General features: G+C 35.7%; 1 protein-coding gene and 1 pseudogene across 1 annotated transcript; one reads left to right on the top strand and one right to left on the bottom strand.

Annotated features, from left to right (window-relative positions):
- Window positions 1-3,979: 3,979 nt before the first annotated feature.
- LOC123233877 lies at window positions 3,980-5,367 on the bottom strand (annotated as a pseudogene).
- A 6,033-nt stretch (window positions 5,368-11,400) lies between these two features.
- LOC123233878 (protein phosphatase 1 regulatory subunit 3C-like) lies at window positions 11,401-12,111 on the top strand. The gene has a single exon (XM_044659906.1). The coding sequence runs from the start codon at window positions 11,401-11,403 to the stop codon at window positions 12,109-12,111; it is 711 nt and encodes a 236-aa protein (XP_044515841.1).
- Window positions 12,112-17,366: the final 5,255 nt, after the last annotated feature.

Here is a 17,366-nt window from a genome sequence, read left to right on the forward strand (position 1 = left end):
TCTCTCTCTCTCTCTCTCTCTCTCTCTTTCTCTCTCTCTCTCTCTCTCTCTCTCTCTCTCTCTCTCTCTCTCTGTCTCTCTCTCTCTCTTCTTATATATATATATTCATAATTAAATAATCATTCCCTCTGCTTCCACATACTCTTCACCTTCTCATATACTGTCAAACCTCCCCTTCCTGCACCTGCACCCAGGCCAAAACCTGGGGCTGACTTCAAACTATACCTATGTCTCTGAATAGCTGAATACGAATGTAATGGGGCCAGTCCCCCTTCCCATTCCCCCTCCTTCCGCCCTCATTACACTAGCATCAGCAAAAAGTCCTCAGCTCTCTTATAGCCTGGGGAGGATTTAACTATTTGTCTTTCAAATAGGGCATTCCCAAAGTCTACCTAGAAGGGATCTATTAGATAGTAAAAGTATTTTTTAAAAATTAAGAATATGTGGTCTACTTGTATCTAGAGTGGATGTATATCCATCTCCCAGAGCAAAATTTTCCAAACTGTGGGGAGGGCCCCTGAGGAGAGAGGGGGGAGAAAGGAAGCTGAGAGTCTCTCTTGGGGGACATGAAGCAATAGCCTAAATTATTGCATATTTTCAGTACAATTCCCGCATAAATACCTCCACTTTTCCCAACAGTTTGAAAATTCAAATCACAGTTAACAAAAGGGCCAAATTTGTCCAACCCACAGTGAGTATGGCCCAGCAATGATCTAAAAATGGGCATGCACAAAGCAGATAAAATCTGAGTCAAATCTCAATTCAAGTATGATTTTTCACTGTCACCATCCTGTCACTGAGACTCTAGACAGAAGTGAGTTGTGTCATTGAGTTCCTTAACGCCTTCAAACATGAAGGGTATAAACTCAAAGTTAAATGACATTAGTGTGAAAATTGTTAACCATAATGTCTGTTATATTTCTCAACATTACTAATTTGTTTAGTACATTGTAAGATGGTTTTCAAAAAAAATTCCAAATTAAAAAATGGATATAACTCAAGAATAGTTATAAATAATTACTTGAAATTTTTAGCAATTAAATTTAAATTTGATTTTCAAAATTTTGTTGCCAGATTTTAATGTTATTTTAAAATAAATATTATTGATACCTCCTCTTTATATTTATATATCTTTATATTTTTCACTGCCTAAATTTCTCCTGTATTCTTCCCCCTCCCAGATTCCATATTATAAAATGTTTTCAAAGAAAAATGAAAACAAGGGAAAACAAATCAGCAAAACTGATTAATACAATGAAAAAAAATCTGACCATTTTTTACCACATTTGTTGACTACCAGCCCTGCCTCTGTAAAAGAATGAGAGAAGTTTCCTCTCCTATCTCTTTTTTTGGGGCTAACCTTGTTCTCTGTAATAACATTCAATTTCAATTATTTTGTGGTTGTTTTTTTCTATTTACATTGTTGTGGTTATTATTTCTATTGTTTTCTTGGCTCTGCTTACTCCAATTTGAATAACTTTATGAAAGTCCTTTTCTGCTTCTTTGTATCCATCATAATCATCGTTTCTTATAGCACAATAATATTCCATGGACAATGGGGCATCTTTTTTGTTTCTCATGCTTTTAACCACAAAAAGTGTTGCTATAAATATTTTGGTATATATCAGGCCTTTCTTTTTTTTTTTTATCAGTAATCACAGTGGAAATCTCTGGGTTACAGGGTATGGGCATTTTAGTCCGTTTATTTGCATAATTCAAAACTGCTTCCAAAATGGCTGTACTAAGTCACAGCTATGAATGTGGTGCTTCTGTCTTTCTACAAGCCTTCCAATATTGACTATTTCCATCTTTTGGCATCTTTTCCCAGTTGACTAGATAGTTTTGATTTGAATTTTCCTTTATTATTTCCTTAGTAGAGTTCCTTGTGATTTAAAGCATTCTTTCATGTGGTTACTAATAGTTTGCAATTCTTTTTTTTGATTGTTCATATACTTTGAGCACTTATCTTTAGAAGAATGACTTTGATTCTTACATATTTTTATTAATTTTAAATTTTGTATGCCAAATTGTTATCCAAGAAATTTCATACAGAAATTTTTTCCTATATGATTTTCCCTTCTCATCCTAGATGTATAAATTTTGCTTGTGCAGAACCTTTTCAATTCCAGGTAATCAAAATTATTTTGTCTTTTGCTATTGTCTCTATCTCTTGTTTGGTTAAGAATAGATTTCCTATCAATAACTATGAAAGGCATATGATTTACTCCTTGTCCCTATTTTTCTTAAAAAGTGAAACCAAATCCCTTTGTGATAGATTATTAAAAATCGAAAGTAAAATACACTGAATCAGATGAAACTAGTATAATAGAACATTATATTGTAGTCATTTTAAGTAGTAAGAACATAGAAACCCACAGCAAAAAGTCCAAATCCAGGATATATCTATCTATATAGAAATAGATATAGATATAGCATGTATAGAGATAGCGATAGATATATAATATATCTATCTTTGGAATCCACAAGTGCTTTACTGATCCATACAAATAGTTTAGGTCCAGAGTGTGTAAAAGCTAATGAAATGACATCTTGAAAATATATATGCATACTATTTTGGCATGGGCAGCTAGGTGGCACAGTGGATAGAGTACCAGGCCTGAAATCAGGAAGACTCTTCTTAAATTTAAATTTGGCCTCAGATTACTAGCTGGGTGACCCTGGGCAAGTCACTTAACCCTATTTGCCTCAGTTCTTTTTCTGTAAAATGAGCTAGAGACAGAAATGATAAACCATTCCAAAATTTTTGCCAAGAAAATCTTAAATGGGGTAACAAAGATATACAACTGAAACAATTGAACACCAACAACAATATTTTGGCAAGACAATTTTTTTCAGAGAAAATAAGAAGTTCTTTTAAAATAAGCGAAACCAAACTTTTCAAAAACCATGTCTGTTACATAAAAAGGATTGCTTGCATAATATAAGTTTGTTTACACAATTGCTAAGCATAGAAAGCCTCATTTGATGGGGGAACATCAGTGCCACCTATAGCTATTGATAGGTTCAAAAGAACACTTTGGTGAGTTCCACTTGCAAATAATATAGTAGGAAAGGGAAGTGCCCTTATGTCTGAAGAGCTTTCTAATCAATTGGCTGAAAAATTAAAATCTCCCTGCTTTGCATTGCTAGTGGATAAAACAACATTAAAGATGCTCGTTTGATTACATTTGGATGGGTTTTTCGGGGTTGAAATTGACATGAAGGTAGTTTTATTATTTTATAAACCTATCGATGGCATTGCCACATCAAGAAAAACAAATAGAAATTATGGATTTTTAAAAGTGCATATGACATTATCTGGGATTATTTTCCTGCACTTGATAAAACTCAGCCAGCATCCAGATAAAATGTAACTACAAAGAAGTCATTAAAAATGCAATCCCTCTGGCAATTTGTATGCTCCACAGAAAATCAATTATATTAATAAATACAAGAAAGGGACACATATAGTTCCCCCCTAATTTTTCTTTTTTCTTTTTAAACCTTTACATTCTGCCTTAGTATCAATTCTCTTTTTATTTTTATTTTTAATTTTTATTAAAACCCTTACCTTCCACCTTAGAACCAATACTCTATATTGGTTCTAAGGCAGAAGAGTGCTAAGGGTGAGGCAATGGGGGTTAAGTGACTTGCCCAGGGTGTTACAGGGTAAGAACTGTTTGAGGCCAGATTTGAACCTAGGACCTCCCATCTCTAGGCCTGATTCTCAATCCACTGGGCTACCCAGCTACCCAGTGGGCCTCCCCCCACTCCCCCGCAGTATCAATTCTAAAAGAGAAGAACATCAAGCATTATGCAATGGGGGTCAAGTGACTCCCCAGGATCACACAGCTAGGAAGTTTCTGAGGTCACATTCAAACCCAGGTCCTCTGGACTCCAGGCGTGGTGCTCTATCCACTCAGTTACCTAGCTGCCCCTTACCTCATTTTTAATATCAGTCGAATACAACATGATCCATTCACTTCTGCTCCTTCACAGACAAACCTAGAGGCAGAAACTAAGTAAGTTTCTCTGTCCTTTATTTGCCTGTGAGAATCAATGTATAGTTACCTTCTGCAGCAAACCATAAACTTCACATCACCTTTGTTTTTCTTGATTTTGACAGATTTTGGCTTCTTTCACCTGGCTGGGAGCAGGAAGTCTTTGATTTCCTCAATCTGGGGGGAAATGGAGATACTAATGGGAGCAAGGCAGCAAGTGACCTGAACCAACAAGCTCTCCACTTCCAGGGAGCAACTAAAGAGAGGTTTTTCAATGTTTCAATTGTTTTAAGAGCAATTAACTTTATTTCGAAAGAATTCCACTAAAAAGAAGCATCTTTGCAAAATTGTGTGATTGTATGATGGTAGAGCACAAGACAAGTCTATGTTATGATGAAACATGCCAGCTTTGTGATCATGTGTGTGTATAAGTACTTTAGAGGATGTTTGAACTAAAAGAAAAAAATGGCCATTTTCTTTGTAGTATTAGTAAAGACGAAGCAAATTCATTTTATAACAAAAATTTCTTCCCGAACCTTGCATATTTGATGGATTTTTTTCAGAAAAACTAGTACTCTAAATCAAAGGTGTAGAGTACCTGTCCATTGCCTATAGATCCATGTAACTCCCACCCCTAACACTCCTAAGTGAGATCCAAACCAGATTAAAATCTCATTGGGAGATGTTTAACAAAATAAACAAAAATAGGTAACATTACATTTTAAAACTATGTCAGGATGTGGCGCATAGGAATCCTTATGTATGGATTAGCACCTGTTTCTATTTGAGCTTGACATTACTCCTGCAAATGAATCAACACCAGGTCTTCAAAATTTATACTCTGATCCAAAGCAATAAAGCAACTTTATTTGTGAAAGAGTTAGAGAGAAATTTACAAAATACTTCCAACATGCTTTCCAATTTTAAAATAACCTGCCACACAAACAAAATAAGACCTGCTTATTAATCACTTGACTGGTCTCCAGGAGAGATTCTCATTTTGTTTTTAAAGATTTTTCATATTTCTAAATGTAGTAGGAGCCATCAGGGGAACCCTTGATTTGCTAGACGGGAGCACTTCCTATTGAGCTGAAATGGACATCTGCTCTGGATCTCTGCTAAGGATCATGTGCCTGGCAGTAGCACAGAGGGGATGCTGGATTGGTGCCCAACAGATGAGGGTATCACTGGAGATGACAGGCAACTGAGAAAAAGGAAGAGAGGCTCTTTTTGGGCTCTAAGCATTGTGGAACTATCTCTGCCCTTATCTTTTTGATCCCTCTCTAGTTGTATATACTTTCTCTTTCTTGAGCTTCCCAGTCCTTTTTAACTCTACCATGGTGGCTCTCTTGAAGCAGAAGCACATGGTATCAGGATATACATTTGTCTTAGTGGGGCTGAGACTGTACTTTGAGTCTCTCTGGCTGCCTTGTTCTGCTTTTCTGTTTTCTTCCCTGAGGGTAGGTCAACAACTAGGGATGGTGAAAAAAATGTATGTTCCTTGCCTAGGTAGTTGAGTTCCAAATTTAGGCATCATCTGACCAGAGGGAGGAGAACTGAGCAGAAACAGTACATTTCTTGGCATTACTTCTAGGATCTTCTTGTACCTGATGGACTAAAGAAAGCCTAGCTGACCAGGAAATCTGGACCATGTGAGTTTGAGGCAAATGAGAAGTATCTGTTCAGTGGTCTTATAAAATTGTTTTTACTTTCTAGGAGTATTTGAAACATTTTATGTAATTTTTATATTAGCTAATGTGTGAATTATTTTAAAACTCTTACCTTCCATTTTAAAATCAATACTGTATATTGGTTCCAAGGCAGAAGAGTGGTAAGGGCGAGGCAATGGGGTTAAGTGACTTGCCCCAGGTCACACAGCTGGGAAGTGTCTGAGACCAAATTTGAACCAAGGACCTCCTCTCTCTAGGCCTGGCTCTTAATCCACTGAAACATCTAGCTACCCCCATTATGAATCTTTTGTTTTTAAGCATTTTCTATAGAGGAAATGAATATCTGGTCCTTATCTGATATTTATACTACTTATATTTGTGCATATATATGCATACACAAACAAATATATCTACATTTATCTAATCTATCTGTCTGTCTATCTATCTATCTATCTATCTATGAAAACATGGGGGCCCTTGGTCCATAGAACATATAAATATGAATGAATAAGCAACCATTTGGCCTGGACCAAGATGATAAATTCCGTTTTACTTCACTTGAACAAGAATGGAACTGTCTTGTGAAAGTGTATTAAAACAAGCATTTGAATACAAAAATCTTATTCTGATTTGGTTACTTGTGAATAGAGTCAGAACAGATCATTTATCAAAAGCGATAGCACTTTTACTATCGTTTGTAACATTTTGTTTGTGTGAGTCAGAGTTTTCTGCTGCAGCTGTTATAAAGGCAAAAATAATGATCTCAGTGTGTGAGAAAGAATTACAAGTACCAATATTGGCAATGACACTGTGTTTGGAGAACCTCTGCCCTGAAAAGCAAGCCCATCCATCTCATTAATAATGTTATCATGGCAATGGTTTTAGGTTATCATATAAAAACTTTAGGGATTTTTTAAATCAATAAATAACTAATTCGTTTATGTGTTAAAAACTGTAACAAATTCTTAATTTTATTTAAATAAAATGTGAGCTAAGAAACTTATCTGCCAAGATGGGTTTGTGAAAATTGGGGACACGTGGCGATTTTTGTTTTAAAAAAAAGTCAGGGAAGCATTACTCTATAAAATTTTGGAGCCACTAGTCTAGTCTGACATTTTTCTTTTATAATGAGAATCCTCCTGAGGCCCAAAGAACTAAACTTACTTGTTCAAGATCACAGAGAGAATAAGGAGCAGAACTGAGATCCAAACTTCTGAGTACGTACTTAGTCCCTGATGTATCCAATAACATTTCACATTGGTGTAACAACTTAAAGTTATAAAATATCTTCCTGAAACAACGCTATGAGGTAAACAGTGCTTTGTGGATGAGGAAAAAAGAGATTGGAAACATGGAATGAGTTACCTACATTCACACACACAACTAGTGTCCAGTTCACAATTTTATCCCAGGTCTTATGACTCCAAGATAGGCAACTTTTCAATATCATCAGTCAATTAGCCAAGCAATCAACCATGCATTTATTGAACACTTATGTTCCAGGCAGTGTGCCCAGTGTTAGGAATACATATACAAAGAAAGAAACGGTCTCTACTTAAAAGGAGTTTAAATTTGAATGGAAAGATTAAGATGGTGTAATAGGCCAGTATGAGCTTGAAGCAGTAGTAGGAAACACTGAGCTAACCAAATGAGTTAATGGCTCTCTAGTAAACTATATCTCCATTGCCAAATAAAATACAAGCAACATATTTTTTTCCCAAAATGTAGAACACTATCTTGCTGCTACCCAGTGTGCAAGAGAAACAGAAGCCTTATTGTCTCCACCTTGGGGGAACATACAAGCTATTGGAGGAAGAAAAAAAAAAGAGGAAAAAATGGATACATAACACTTGGAAAGCAATATATAATGAAATGCAAATTAATTGCATATACTATGTGATCATTTCCATAACAACTAATTGTTATGGCTCTTTGTATGTGTGCTGCATTTTGTTGCTGTTTAGGTATATGAGTTTTGCTTTTGTAAGACTGACCAAACTTGGGGTAGCTAAGGAGCAGAGTGGATAGAGTACCAGGCCTGGAATTGGGAAGATCTAGGTTCAAATCTGACCTAGCTTAATAGCTGTGTGACCTTGGGCAAGCCATTTAACCCTGATTGCCTAGTACCTTCTATTCTTCTGTCTGAGTATTAATACTAAGAGAGAGGATAAGGATTTGCCAAAAAAAAAAAAGAAAAAAAGATTGGACAAGTTTTAAGGACTAAAGTAAACTATACCTTGGGATTCTCAGGTTGTTAGACACCAACATTTTTGATCATGTTGTTTCACAAAAGACAGAGTGGCAGAGTGAATAGTGGAGCCAACCTTTGAGTTATGAACATCTAAGTTCAAAACCTCCCACTGCCATATATTATCTGTCTATCTCCAGCAACATTCTAAGACTGTTATAGACAAATTGATAATCTGTATTGATAGAGGGAATTTCATCAGAAGTCCATAAGAAAGGCATTTCACCTATACTTTATTAGAGTTTTTGTTGTATGTTTTCTCCCCCACAGTGTTGGTGAATTTATATGAATGACTTATTTCTTGCTTCATGACTCTAGATATTTAAAAGCGATGCCAGTCTTGTATAAGTTCTGGGGAGTTCCACCAAGGTTTCAAGTTCAAATTCTAGTAATAGATCATGTCTGTAGTCCAAGTACCAGCCTAGCTAAGTATTGTAGTGGGTGAATGAAATGAAATGGTTGAGGAAACAAAGGTTCAATCTTCTGACCATACTAGCTTATTTTATAAGCCAATTGCATAGCAAATTGAGACCAAGCCATTGACATTGGACCCCAAATACAAGGGAAGACATATTTTTATGCATTAAAAAATTAACAGGATATAAACTAGGTTACAAGATTAGGTAATTTAATTTAGTTTAGTTTTTTTTAATCCTTACCTTCTGTCTCAGAATCAATACTGGATATTGGTTCTAAGGCAGAAGAGTGGTAAGGGCTAGGCAATGGGGGTTAAGTGACTTGCACAGGGTCACACAGTTAGGAAGTATCTGAGGTCAGATTTGAACCCAGGACCTCCTGTCTCTGGGCCTGACTCTCAATCCACTGAGCCACCAAGTTGCCCCTGGTAATTTCATTTCTATTTGAAGGAAATATGATAGATTTTCCAAGTTGGGAAAAGAAGAGTGAGTTTCAGTTGAGTTGGGAGAGGACAAGTGGGTTTCAAGATCTTTTCTAGATTTGGGAGATGCTGATTAAATGTATCCAGCAGCATTTATGAAACAACAGATGTCTTATACCATCTAGTTTCCCATGGATGATTTGCAGAAAAACAAGATGGAGGATAATACATGTGGCAGCACAAGATAGAGGCATTGATCATGAAACAGAATCCAACAGGTTCTCTTGATTCCCACACCAAACCAATTCCATTTTGTAACTGTCCTTCACTCTATTTCATGAGTATTATCTGGAAAGGCCTATTAGTTGATGGCATTCCAATATTAAAATGGATGTGTGGACATTAATGCATTGCTAGTGGAGTTGTGAACTGATCCAACCATTTTGGCAATTTGGAACTATGCTCAAAGGGCTTTAAAAGACTGCCTGCCCTTTGATTCAGCCATACCATTGCTGGGTTTATACCCCCAAAGAGATAATAAGAAAAAAGACTTGTATAAAATATTTATAGCCACGCTTTTTGTGGTGGCAAAAAATTGGAAAATGAGAGAATGTCCTTCGATTAGGGAATGGCTGAACAAATTGTGGCATCTGTTGGTGATGGAATACTATTGTGCTCAAAGGAATAATGAACTGGAGGAATTCCATGTGAACTGGAATGACCTCCAGGAATTGATGCAGAGTGAAAGGAACAGAGTCAGGAGAACATTGTACACAGAGACTGATACACTGTGTAAAATAGAATGTAATAGACTTCTGTACTAGCAGCATTGCAAGGATCCAGAGCAAGGCTAAGGGACTTATGAGAAAGAAAACTAGCCACATTCAGAGGAAGAACTGTGAGAGGAGAAACACAGAAGAAAAACAACTGCTTGAACCCATGGGCTGATGGGGATATTATTGGGCATGAAGACACTAAATGATAACTCTAGTCCAACTATCAATAATATGGAATTAGGTCTTGATCAATGATACATGTAAAATGCAGTGGAATTGTGTGTCAGCTAAGGGGGGTTAGGGAGGTTAGGGGGAGAGGGAAAGAACATGAAACATGTAACTATGGGGAAATATTCAAAATTAAAATTAAAAAATAAAATAAAATAAAAAATAAAATGGATGTGTGATCTTACTGGTCTGACTTATTCTCTTCTCTAATATAGCTCCCCACCCAGCCACACTTGTTCATCCTGTGTTACTCTTGTCTATGTATGCACATAAATTCATCACAGGTGATCCAGCCAAGGTATTACAGGCCTTTTCCACTTTCTCTTGAAATGGCAGGGACCCTAATATCCCTCCCCCTTACAATTCTAGGAGCCTATCTTATCTTCCTAGTATGCATTTACCTGATGTCATTGTAACATGTTACCTGCTGAAAATCTTAAGAGCAAATATGAATTAAATCAGTTGGACATCTTGGGAATTGTAGTCATTCCTCCCACTCCTTCCATGCCTGGATCATGCCTCTATCCTCCTATTACTCTCAGTGCAAAGAAAATGGAGGAAAACTACTATATTTCCTATATGCCTGGAGTTATAGTTCACAACACTTGCCCCAGAGATTTTTGCTGGCAAGGTATTATGATATCCTTTACCCCTCTTCTCCTTTGAAGCTTGTCATTGGTGATCTGTTACAGTCTCCTCATCATAGCCACCACTTGTCTCACAAGTGATCTCTATGTAACATTTTTAAAAAATTGTTCAGAGACTTTTGTGTTCCCCATCTCAGAGTCACAACAACAATAGTGTTAGAATATTGTTTTTTAAATGGTGGGGTTTTTGTTGGAGCGGGGGGGAGGGGGGGAAGAAATTTCCTAAAGGCAATCTAAACCATTCTCCCCTTTCTATTTAATTTTAGGCTCAACTCATTTTCTATTTCTAATAGCCTTAGAGAGATAAATCAATGGGATATTTCCATTCAATTGCATGTTGTAATCTGGGCTAGTGACATTCTTTGTCTACTGTCTTTTCTGAAGATGGTCAATTTATACTTTTTGTAAAATATAAAGTGTACTTTTTATTTTAAAAAGGTAGTAATAGTTGTGATATCTCTTTTGAAGGGCTATTTTGAGGCTCAAGTGAGATAAGGTATGTAGAATGCTCTGTAAAGCTTAAAAACTATGTAAACATCAGCTATTATTATCATCAATAACTGTTCATACTCTTAACATATGAACTTTGTCCAGTTGCTAAGTCAAGACTCACATGGAATAAAGCATATTTATAACGACAGTCTTGTTATTTTAGAAGAATAAAGGAAATAAAGAAATGGCAGCTAAATGGAAGGATAGTTTAGAGATTCTTCTCAGAGAGAAAGAAAAAATCAGAAAAATTGGTTCATCCTGCACCCAAAGGCAACATGTCATGTAATACTTAATTATCTCCTCTAGCAAGGCTTGTGATGGGTATAAACAAAAGAATTGCAAAGATATTCATGCAACATATGCATCAAGACTTGCTATAGAAAATAAAGAAGAGCACTAATCTTCTCTGAGTCCTGCAGAGGAGGCTGCCTGACCTAGAAAACCCGGACTAGGGAGAAAGTCCTGCTGGCTCTTGAAGCTTGTGTGGCTGATTTAGTGCAATGAGTTGTACCAGAATGATTCAAGTTTTAGATCCCAGCCCTCTGACGAATTCAGTCATGCTGGTTGATGTGGCCATGAGAATCTGCTTTCCTCATTCACCACTTCTAAAGAGTTTCCTGGGCCCTTCTGATGAATTCCAGCAAAGAAATTTTATGAACTGGTTAAAGCCTCTGAAACCATGTCTCAACATCAAGCATGAAACAAAAACACAAAATGTCTGGAAGCACTCACCCAGCCACACCAAGAAGAAAGTCGTGCTTGCAGTCTCCAAGAGTCTGTCCTTCACTGCAATTAATGTCTTCTCTGATTTCCAGGAAGGACCTGTGCTGGATCTTCAGTTTGACTTGTTAGGCCTGGCAGATGTCACAACTGGTCTCAAGCTTCATGAAGAGAAAAACTTGATTTTGAATTTCCTTCAACCATCAACTGACTATTTAAATTTCTGGAACTACCTTCAGAAGAATATGGTCTGCATGGAGAACTGTTCTCTGCAAGAGAGAGTTTTGACAGGAACAATGAAAGTAAAAAATATGAGTTTTGAGAAGGTCCACATCCACATAACCTTTGACACATGGAAGACCTATACTGATGTGGACAGTGTCTATATGAAAAATGTCTATGGAGGCTCAGAAACTGACACATTTTCATTTTCCATTGACTTGCCTCTTGTCATTCCAACTCAGGAGAATAAAGGTATAGAGAAAACATGACAATGAACTTACTAAAAAATTCTTCCAATCCAAAACAATGTATATCTCAAAATTCATTGATATCAAGGTAAATGTAAGAACTGATGCAAATAAGGTAGGGGTTATTGAATAGCTCACCCCACTTGAAAGTAAATATTTTCAATTTTATTAGGTGACAATATCTCTCTATTGAAACAATCAGAACTAGATATAAACAAACCCTTGGGCCCCCTAAGAATCAATCAAAGGCATTTTGATTAAGTGGGGCAGAAAGTCCTTTCTAAATGAGAGCATTTTATAACATTCTGTGAATCACAAGAGATTCAAATGTCTGGTGATGAAAAGAAACTTGGGAAGAAATTACTTGGAAAAGTGGGGAAAGTGCCTCTACTCTAGTCTATGTCTCTTCTCTCCATTCATTCATTCTCCCCTTGGCTAGAGGAAGACTTTGTGATCTTCAAAGGGCCCAGAAGATTTTGGACTTCCCATTGGCATCCTAACATTGCTCCTAAAAGAAGAGTGGCTGGTGGCAGTGTCTAAATCAGGGGTTAAGAACAAATTGGACCTGAAGAAGAAAGGAAGGCTCTATAGAAGAAAAGATACACTAAAGGGGAATATCTTATGACTTCCAGAGATGGGATTTTCAAGAACTTTTCCACAAGAACTCCTTAAATTTAAGTCTATGTTCTCCTGGACTTTGTATGTACTAATGGAAATATATATATTGGTGGGGGAATGTTTTATACCAACTTTTCTTACTATGGCATTTTGATAAGAATCCCTTTCTAAAAGTTAATTAAATCTAGCTAACTAATTGATATTGACTCATAATAAGTGGGGAGGGGAGAGATTGGAGGGGATTCAGGCTGATGGCCCTAACAGGATGTATTAGCCATCCTGTGGAGGCCCAACTTTTCTGTGCAAATAAGAGATAGAATAATTGTTCCATGGCATGTGCTATATTTGGAAGATTTGGTTCAGGATGAAGAAATAAGAGAAGCTGAGCTCTGTAGCTAGAATATTCAAGAGATGAATTCTTTCTATTTTTACCTTGCCCTCTGGCTCTGTCTAATAGCTTTGGGCAATTTTATGACTTCCTAAAATATATTATCTAGAGTTTTTGTTTGGCATAGTTTTTAGATGGTATAATGATTCTTAAATTATTTCTTCTTGTTCTATTTCCTCAAATTGATTTTCCTATTAGAATTTTCACTAGACTTAAATTTTCAATCTTTTATTTTTGCTCAAATATTTCTTGTCAACTGACTGAATCAATGAGTTCTATTTGCTCCATTCTATTTTTCAAAGTTTTGTCTACTTGGGTAAGGTTGTCTACTTTTTGCTTCCAGCTATATATTCTTATTCAAAGTACTTTTGATTTTATTTTTCATTTCTTATTTCAGTTATTCCTTCATTACTTTCTCCCAATCTTAGAGTCTTTATGGTCAATTTATTTTTGGCCACATAGCTGTGGTTATTTCAGAATTATTTTCTTGAATAGTATCTTGAGATTCCCTTAATCTATTGTATTTCTTTATTTGGCAGATTTTACTTTTCCCTTCCATTTGCTCATGTCGACAGCTTCTGTTTTTGAATTGGGACTTTCTGCCACTGTCAGAGTCTATGCATTTTGGTCCTACTGTACATTTTTGGAAGGCTTAGATAAGTCCAGATTTTATTTCCTGTTTCATTCTGGAGAGAGATGGCATTAAATGAGATCTAAGTCCTATTTGCTGAGGTCTAGAAGTCATTGCTCTGTGGTTTCGATCTGATCTAGTACCTGCTTCATTCCATAGTCACCACCTAGAAATGTAATCTCAGCTTGGCACCCAGAACTGGTTCAAATTCTAATATGGAAAAATTGTGATACTACTCAGCTAAGTTCATAGGAACTGGTGTATTACTCCACTACCAGTTACATACACAGTCATTTTAATCTATCTATGTATCTATGCATCTATATATATTTATATATATATATATTTACATATATATATATGTATACACATACATACCTATCTATGAATCAATTTCAGTTCTGGGGAAGCCTGATCTCTAAATGGAAAAAAGATTTGCCGATATTTCTACAGTGGTATGTTCTTTTTCTTTTTCTTAAACCCTTACCTTCTGTCTTAGAATTCATACTAAGTGCTGGTTCCAAAGCAGAAGAGTGGTAAGGACAAGGCAATTGGGATTAAATGATTTGCTTAGGGTCACACAGTTAGGAAGTATCAGAAGTCAGAATTTGAACTCTGGACTTCTTATCTCCAGGCCCGGCTTTCTATCCACTGAGCCACCTAGCTACCCCTACAGTGATGTATTCTTATCATAGATAGGAGTGGAATGATCATATTGGAATTTTAAGAAATGACACTTAAGAAATCAGGAAGAACATCAGACTATACTATACATAGAAGTCCATTCTGGAAACACTTTTTTAAAGCAATAAGACTTTTAAATATCTTTTAAAGATATTTGAAGGGAGGAAAGGTATGAAATGAATATTGGTTTTATTATTAGCTCCCCTAAAAGTGATAGAGATAACATTAACAATAATCTCTGTGGATGCTGGCTTTCTGGTTTTTAGAAAATCTTTATTAGGATGAACTATAAGTATATCAAGAGTATCCTAGATGAAAATATGAACTGGGAACTGACAGGCATTTGCAAATGATTTTCTATAGCAGAACACATCTTTACAGTCATGTAATGGAGTGAAATCTAGAAAGGTACAATGCCCACCATATTTATTGTTTAAAAGCAATTTTTTTGTCTTTTCAGAGTGAAATGAAACATTAAAAGTTTTATTTCAACAAGGAGGCTTCCATGCTTGAATAAAGACAATTTGAGAATCTTAATAGAGGCAATCATAGCAATAATCTGTGTTCGATGAGCCAATTATTAATATCAACTAAGGTAAGCAAGATAGATTTGGTAAGTAGAGGTGTGACTTGTTAAGAGCCTAAATAAAAGGAAGGTTCCCTATAGATGAAGGAAAAGAGGAAAAGCAATGTCTATTGCCTAGATTGTGAGATTCAGTTATATGGGTAGGAATGTATCAACATATGTTTTAGATGAGCACTGCAAAGCTAATATGAAGAAGAGAAAAGCCAGCTTGTATTTGAGAAACTGCACAGTATTTTATTTTCTCTTAAAACCTTTACCCTGCTTTAGAATCAATACTATGTATTGGCTCTAAGACAGAAGAATAGTACGGGCTAAGCAATGGGGGTCAAGTGACTTAGGTCACATAGCTGAGGCAAGATTTGAACCCAGGATCTCCCATCTCTAGGTCTGTCTCTTAATCCACTGAACCATCTAGCTGCATCTACTGTACAGTATTTTCAGTATCCAAATGCAGAAAAATGCATTTGCTAGTTAATACCAGTATTCTCCTAGCATTTTGACATGGTTGCAAATCATGGAATGTTACCATCTCCAAGGAACAAAAAATTACAAGTGACCTATAGGAATATGTAGTGGGTTTCAGTTATGTATTAACAGTGATGACCTACATGAAATAAAGGATGCAAAATGTATTATTAAGAAATCAAAAGAAGGATGTAGAACAGACTTGCAAAGAGACCAAGGGATGGTCAGCCCATGTGCCCCATAGGCATTCACAAATTATTATAAAACCTGAACAAAGGACCCAATTTCAAAAGGCAGATACCTTATAGCAAATTTTTGGGAGCATCCTTTACTGATTTCAATTCAATAAAATTATAATCAGTAGAGTCATTTGAAGAACTGATTCAGACTTAAGTGGGCTAAATAATATTATCCTAAAAATTATGGATCAAAGAATAAATTATCAAAACCATGGACCATTTTGTTAAAGAAAATTGTAATACATCAAAAGTATTGATATTCAGGTAAAGCAGTTAGGAGAAATTTTATATCCCTAAATACATTCATCAAAACAGAGATGTAAATTGGGTAAAGAACTAAAAAAATTTTTTTACCAAAAAACCCCAAGCCCTACCAAAATAGAAAATTTGAAAATAACAGAAACCATGAACAAAATTGAAAACAAAAATTACCCAATTAGTAAATAAAATAAGTTGCTTCATTAGCAAGTTTTAAAGGAAAACAAAAGCATAAATTTGAAAAAAATGAAGGGGTTAGCATTACAGATGGAGAGGAAATAAAGGAAATTACATTAGAAAGTATTCTAAATTTAATGTATGAGTACCTGGGTTCAAGTCCTGGATCTGCCACTTATTAGTTGTTTGATCTCTTCTGTAAAAAAGAGAGGATTGGGCTGGATGGTTTTCTAAGGCTTTTAGCTCTAAGTGTTTGATCTTCTGATCAAATGAATTATTAGACACTATTTTGCTCAACTCTATTATGTGCTCACAAAATAGATAAATGAAACAGATGAATGCTTTACAAAGTATAAAATATAAACATTTAACAAAACAAGAAATAGAGAAATTAAACGACTCAATCTCAGAACAATAAATTGATCACTCCTTAAAGGAACGTCTAAAGGAAAAAAATAACAGGTTCAAATGGACTCATAACTGAATTCTATCAAATATTCAATAAATGATTAATTCTAACCCTACCTAAATTGTTTTGAAAACTAGAAAAATGAATCCTGCCAAATTCTTTTTATGAAAAAAAAAAGAATTTGATATCTAAACTGGGGAGAATAATTATTATAAAACTTAGAGAAGAAACCCAATTACATTGGGCATATGCATTATGGCAAACTTTTGGGACCATCCTTTATTAATTTCACTTCATTCCTCTTTTTTTTAAGAAACTCTTTCCTTCTGTCTTAAAATCAATACTGGGTATTGGTCCCAATACAGAAGAATGGTAAGGGCTAAGAAATGGGAGTTAAATGGCTTGCCCAGGTCACACAGCTAGGAAGTACCTGAGGACAAATTTGAATCCAGGACCTCCTCTCCCCCATCTCTAGGCCTGGCTCTCAACCCACTGAGCCACCTAGCTTCCCCCACTAATTCAGTTTCAAGAAAAATTATAATTGAAAGGGTGATCAGAGAAAGAGAAATATCAACTAATATCTCTAATGAATGGAAGAGATACAATTGTGTTTAACTAAGATTGTCCCTACTCTCAAAAAGCTTACATACAAATGGAGAAAAGGAGATTGGTGGCCAAGAAGAGACATTCTTCCTCTCTCTGCAGCTTTTGACTCTATGATCTTCTTGCCTTGATAGTCTCTTCTTTCTAGACATTTCTCTTTCTGATAGTCTCTTCTCTCTAAACATTTCTTTCTTCCTTTCTTTCTTTCTTCCTTCCTT

This window comes from Gracilinanus agilis, chromosome 2 (assembly GCF_016433145.1).
Source record: "Gracilinanus agilis isolate LMUSP501 chromosome 2, AgileGrace, whole genome shotgun sequence".
NCBI lineage: Eukaryota > Metazoa > Chordata > Mammalia > Didelphimorphia > Didelphidae > Gracilinanus > Gracilinanus agilis.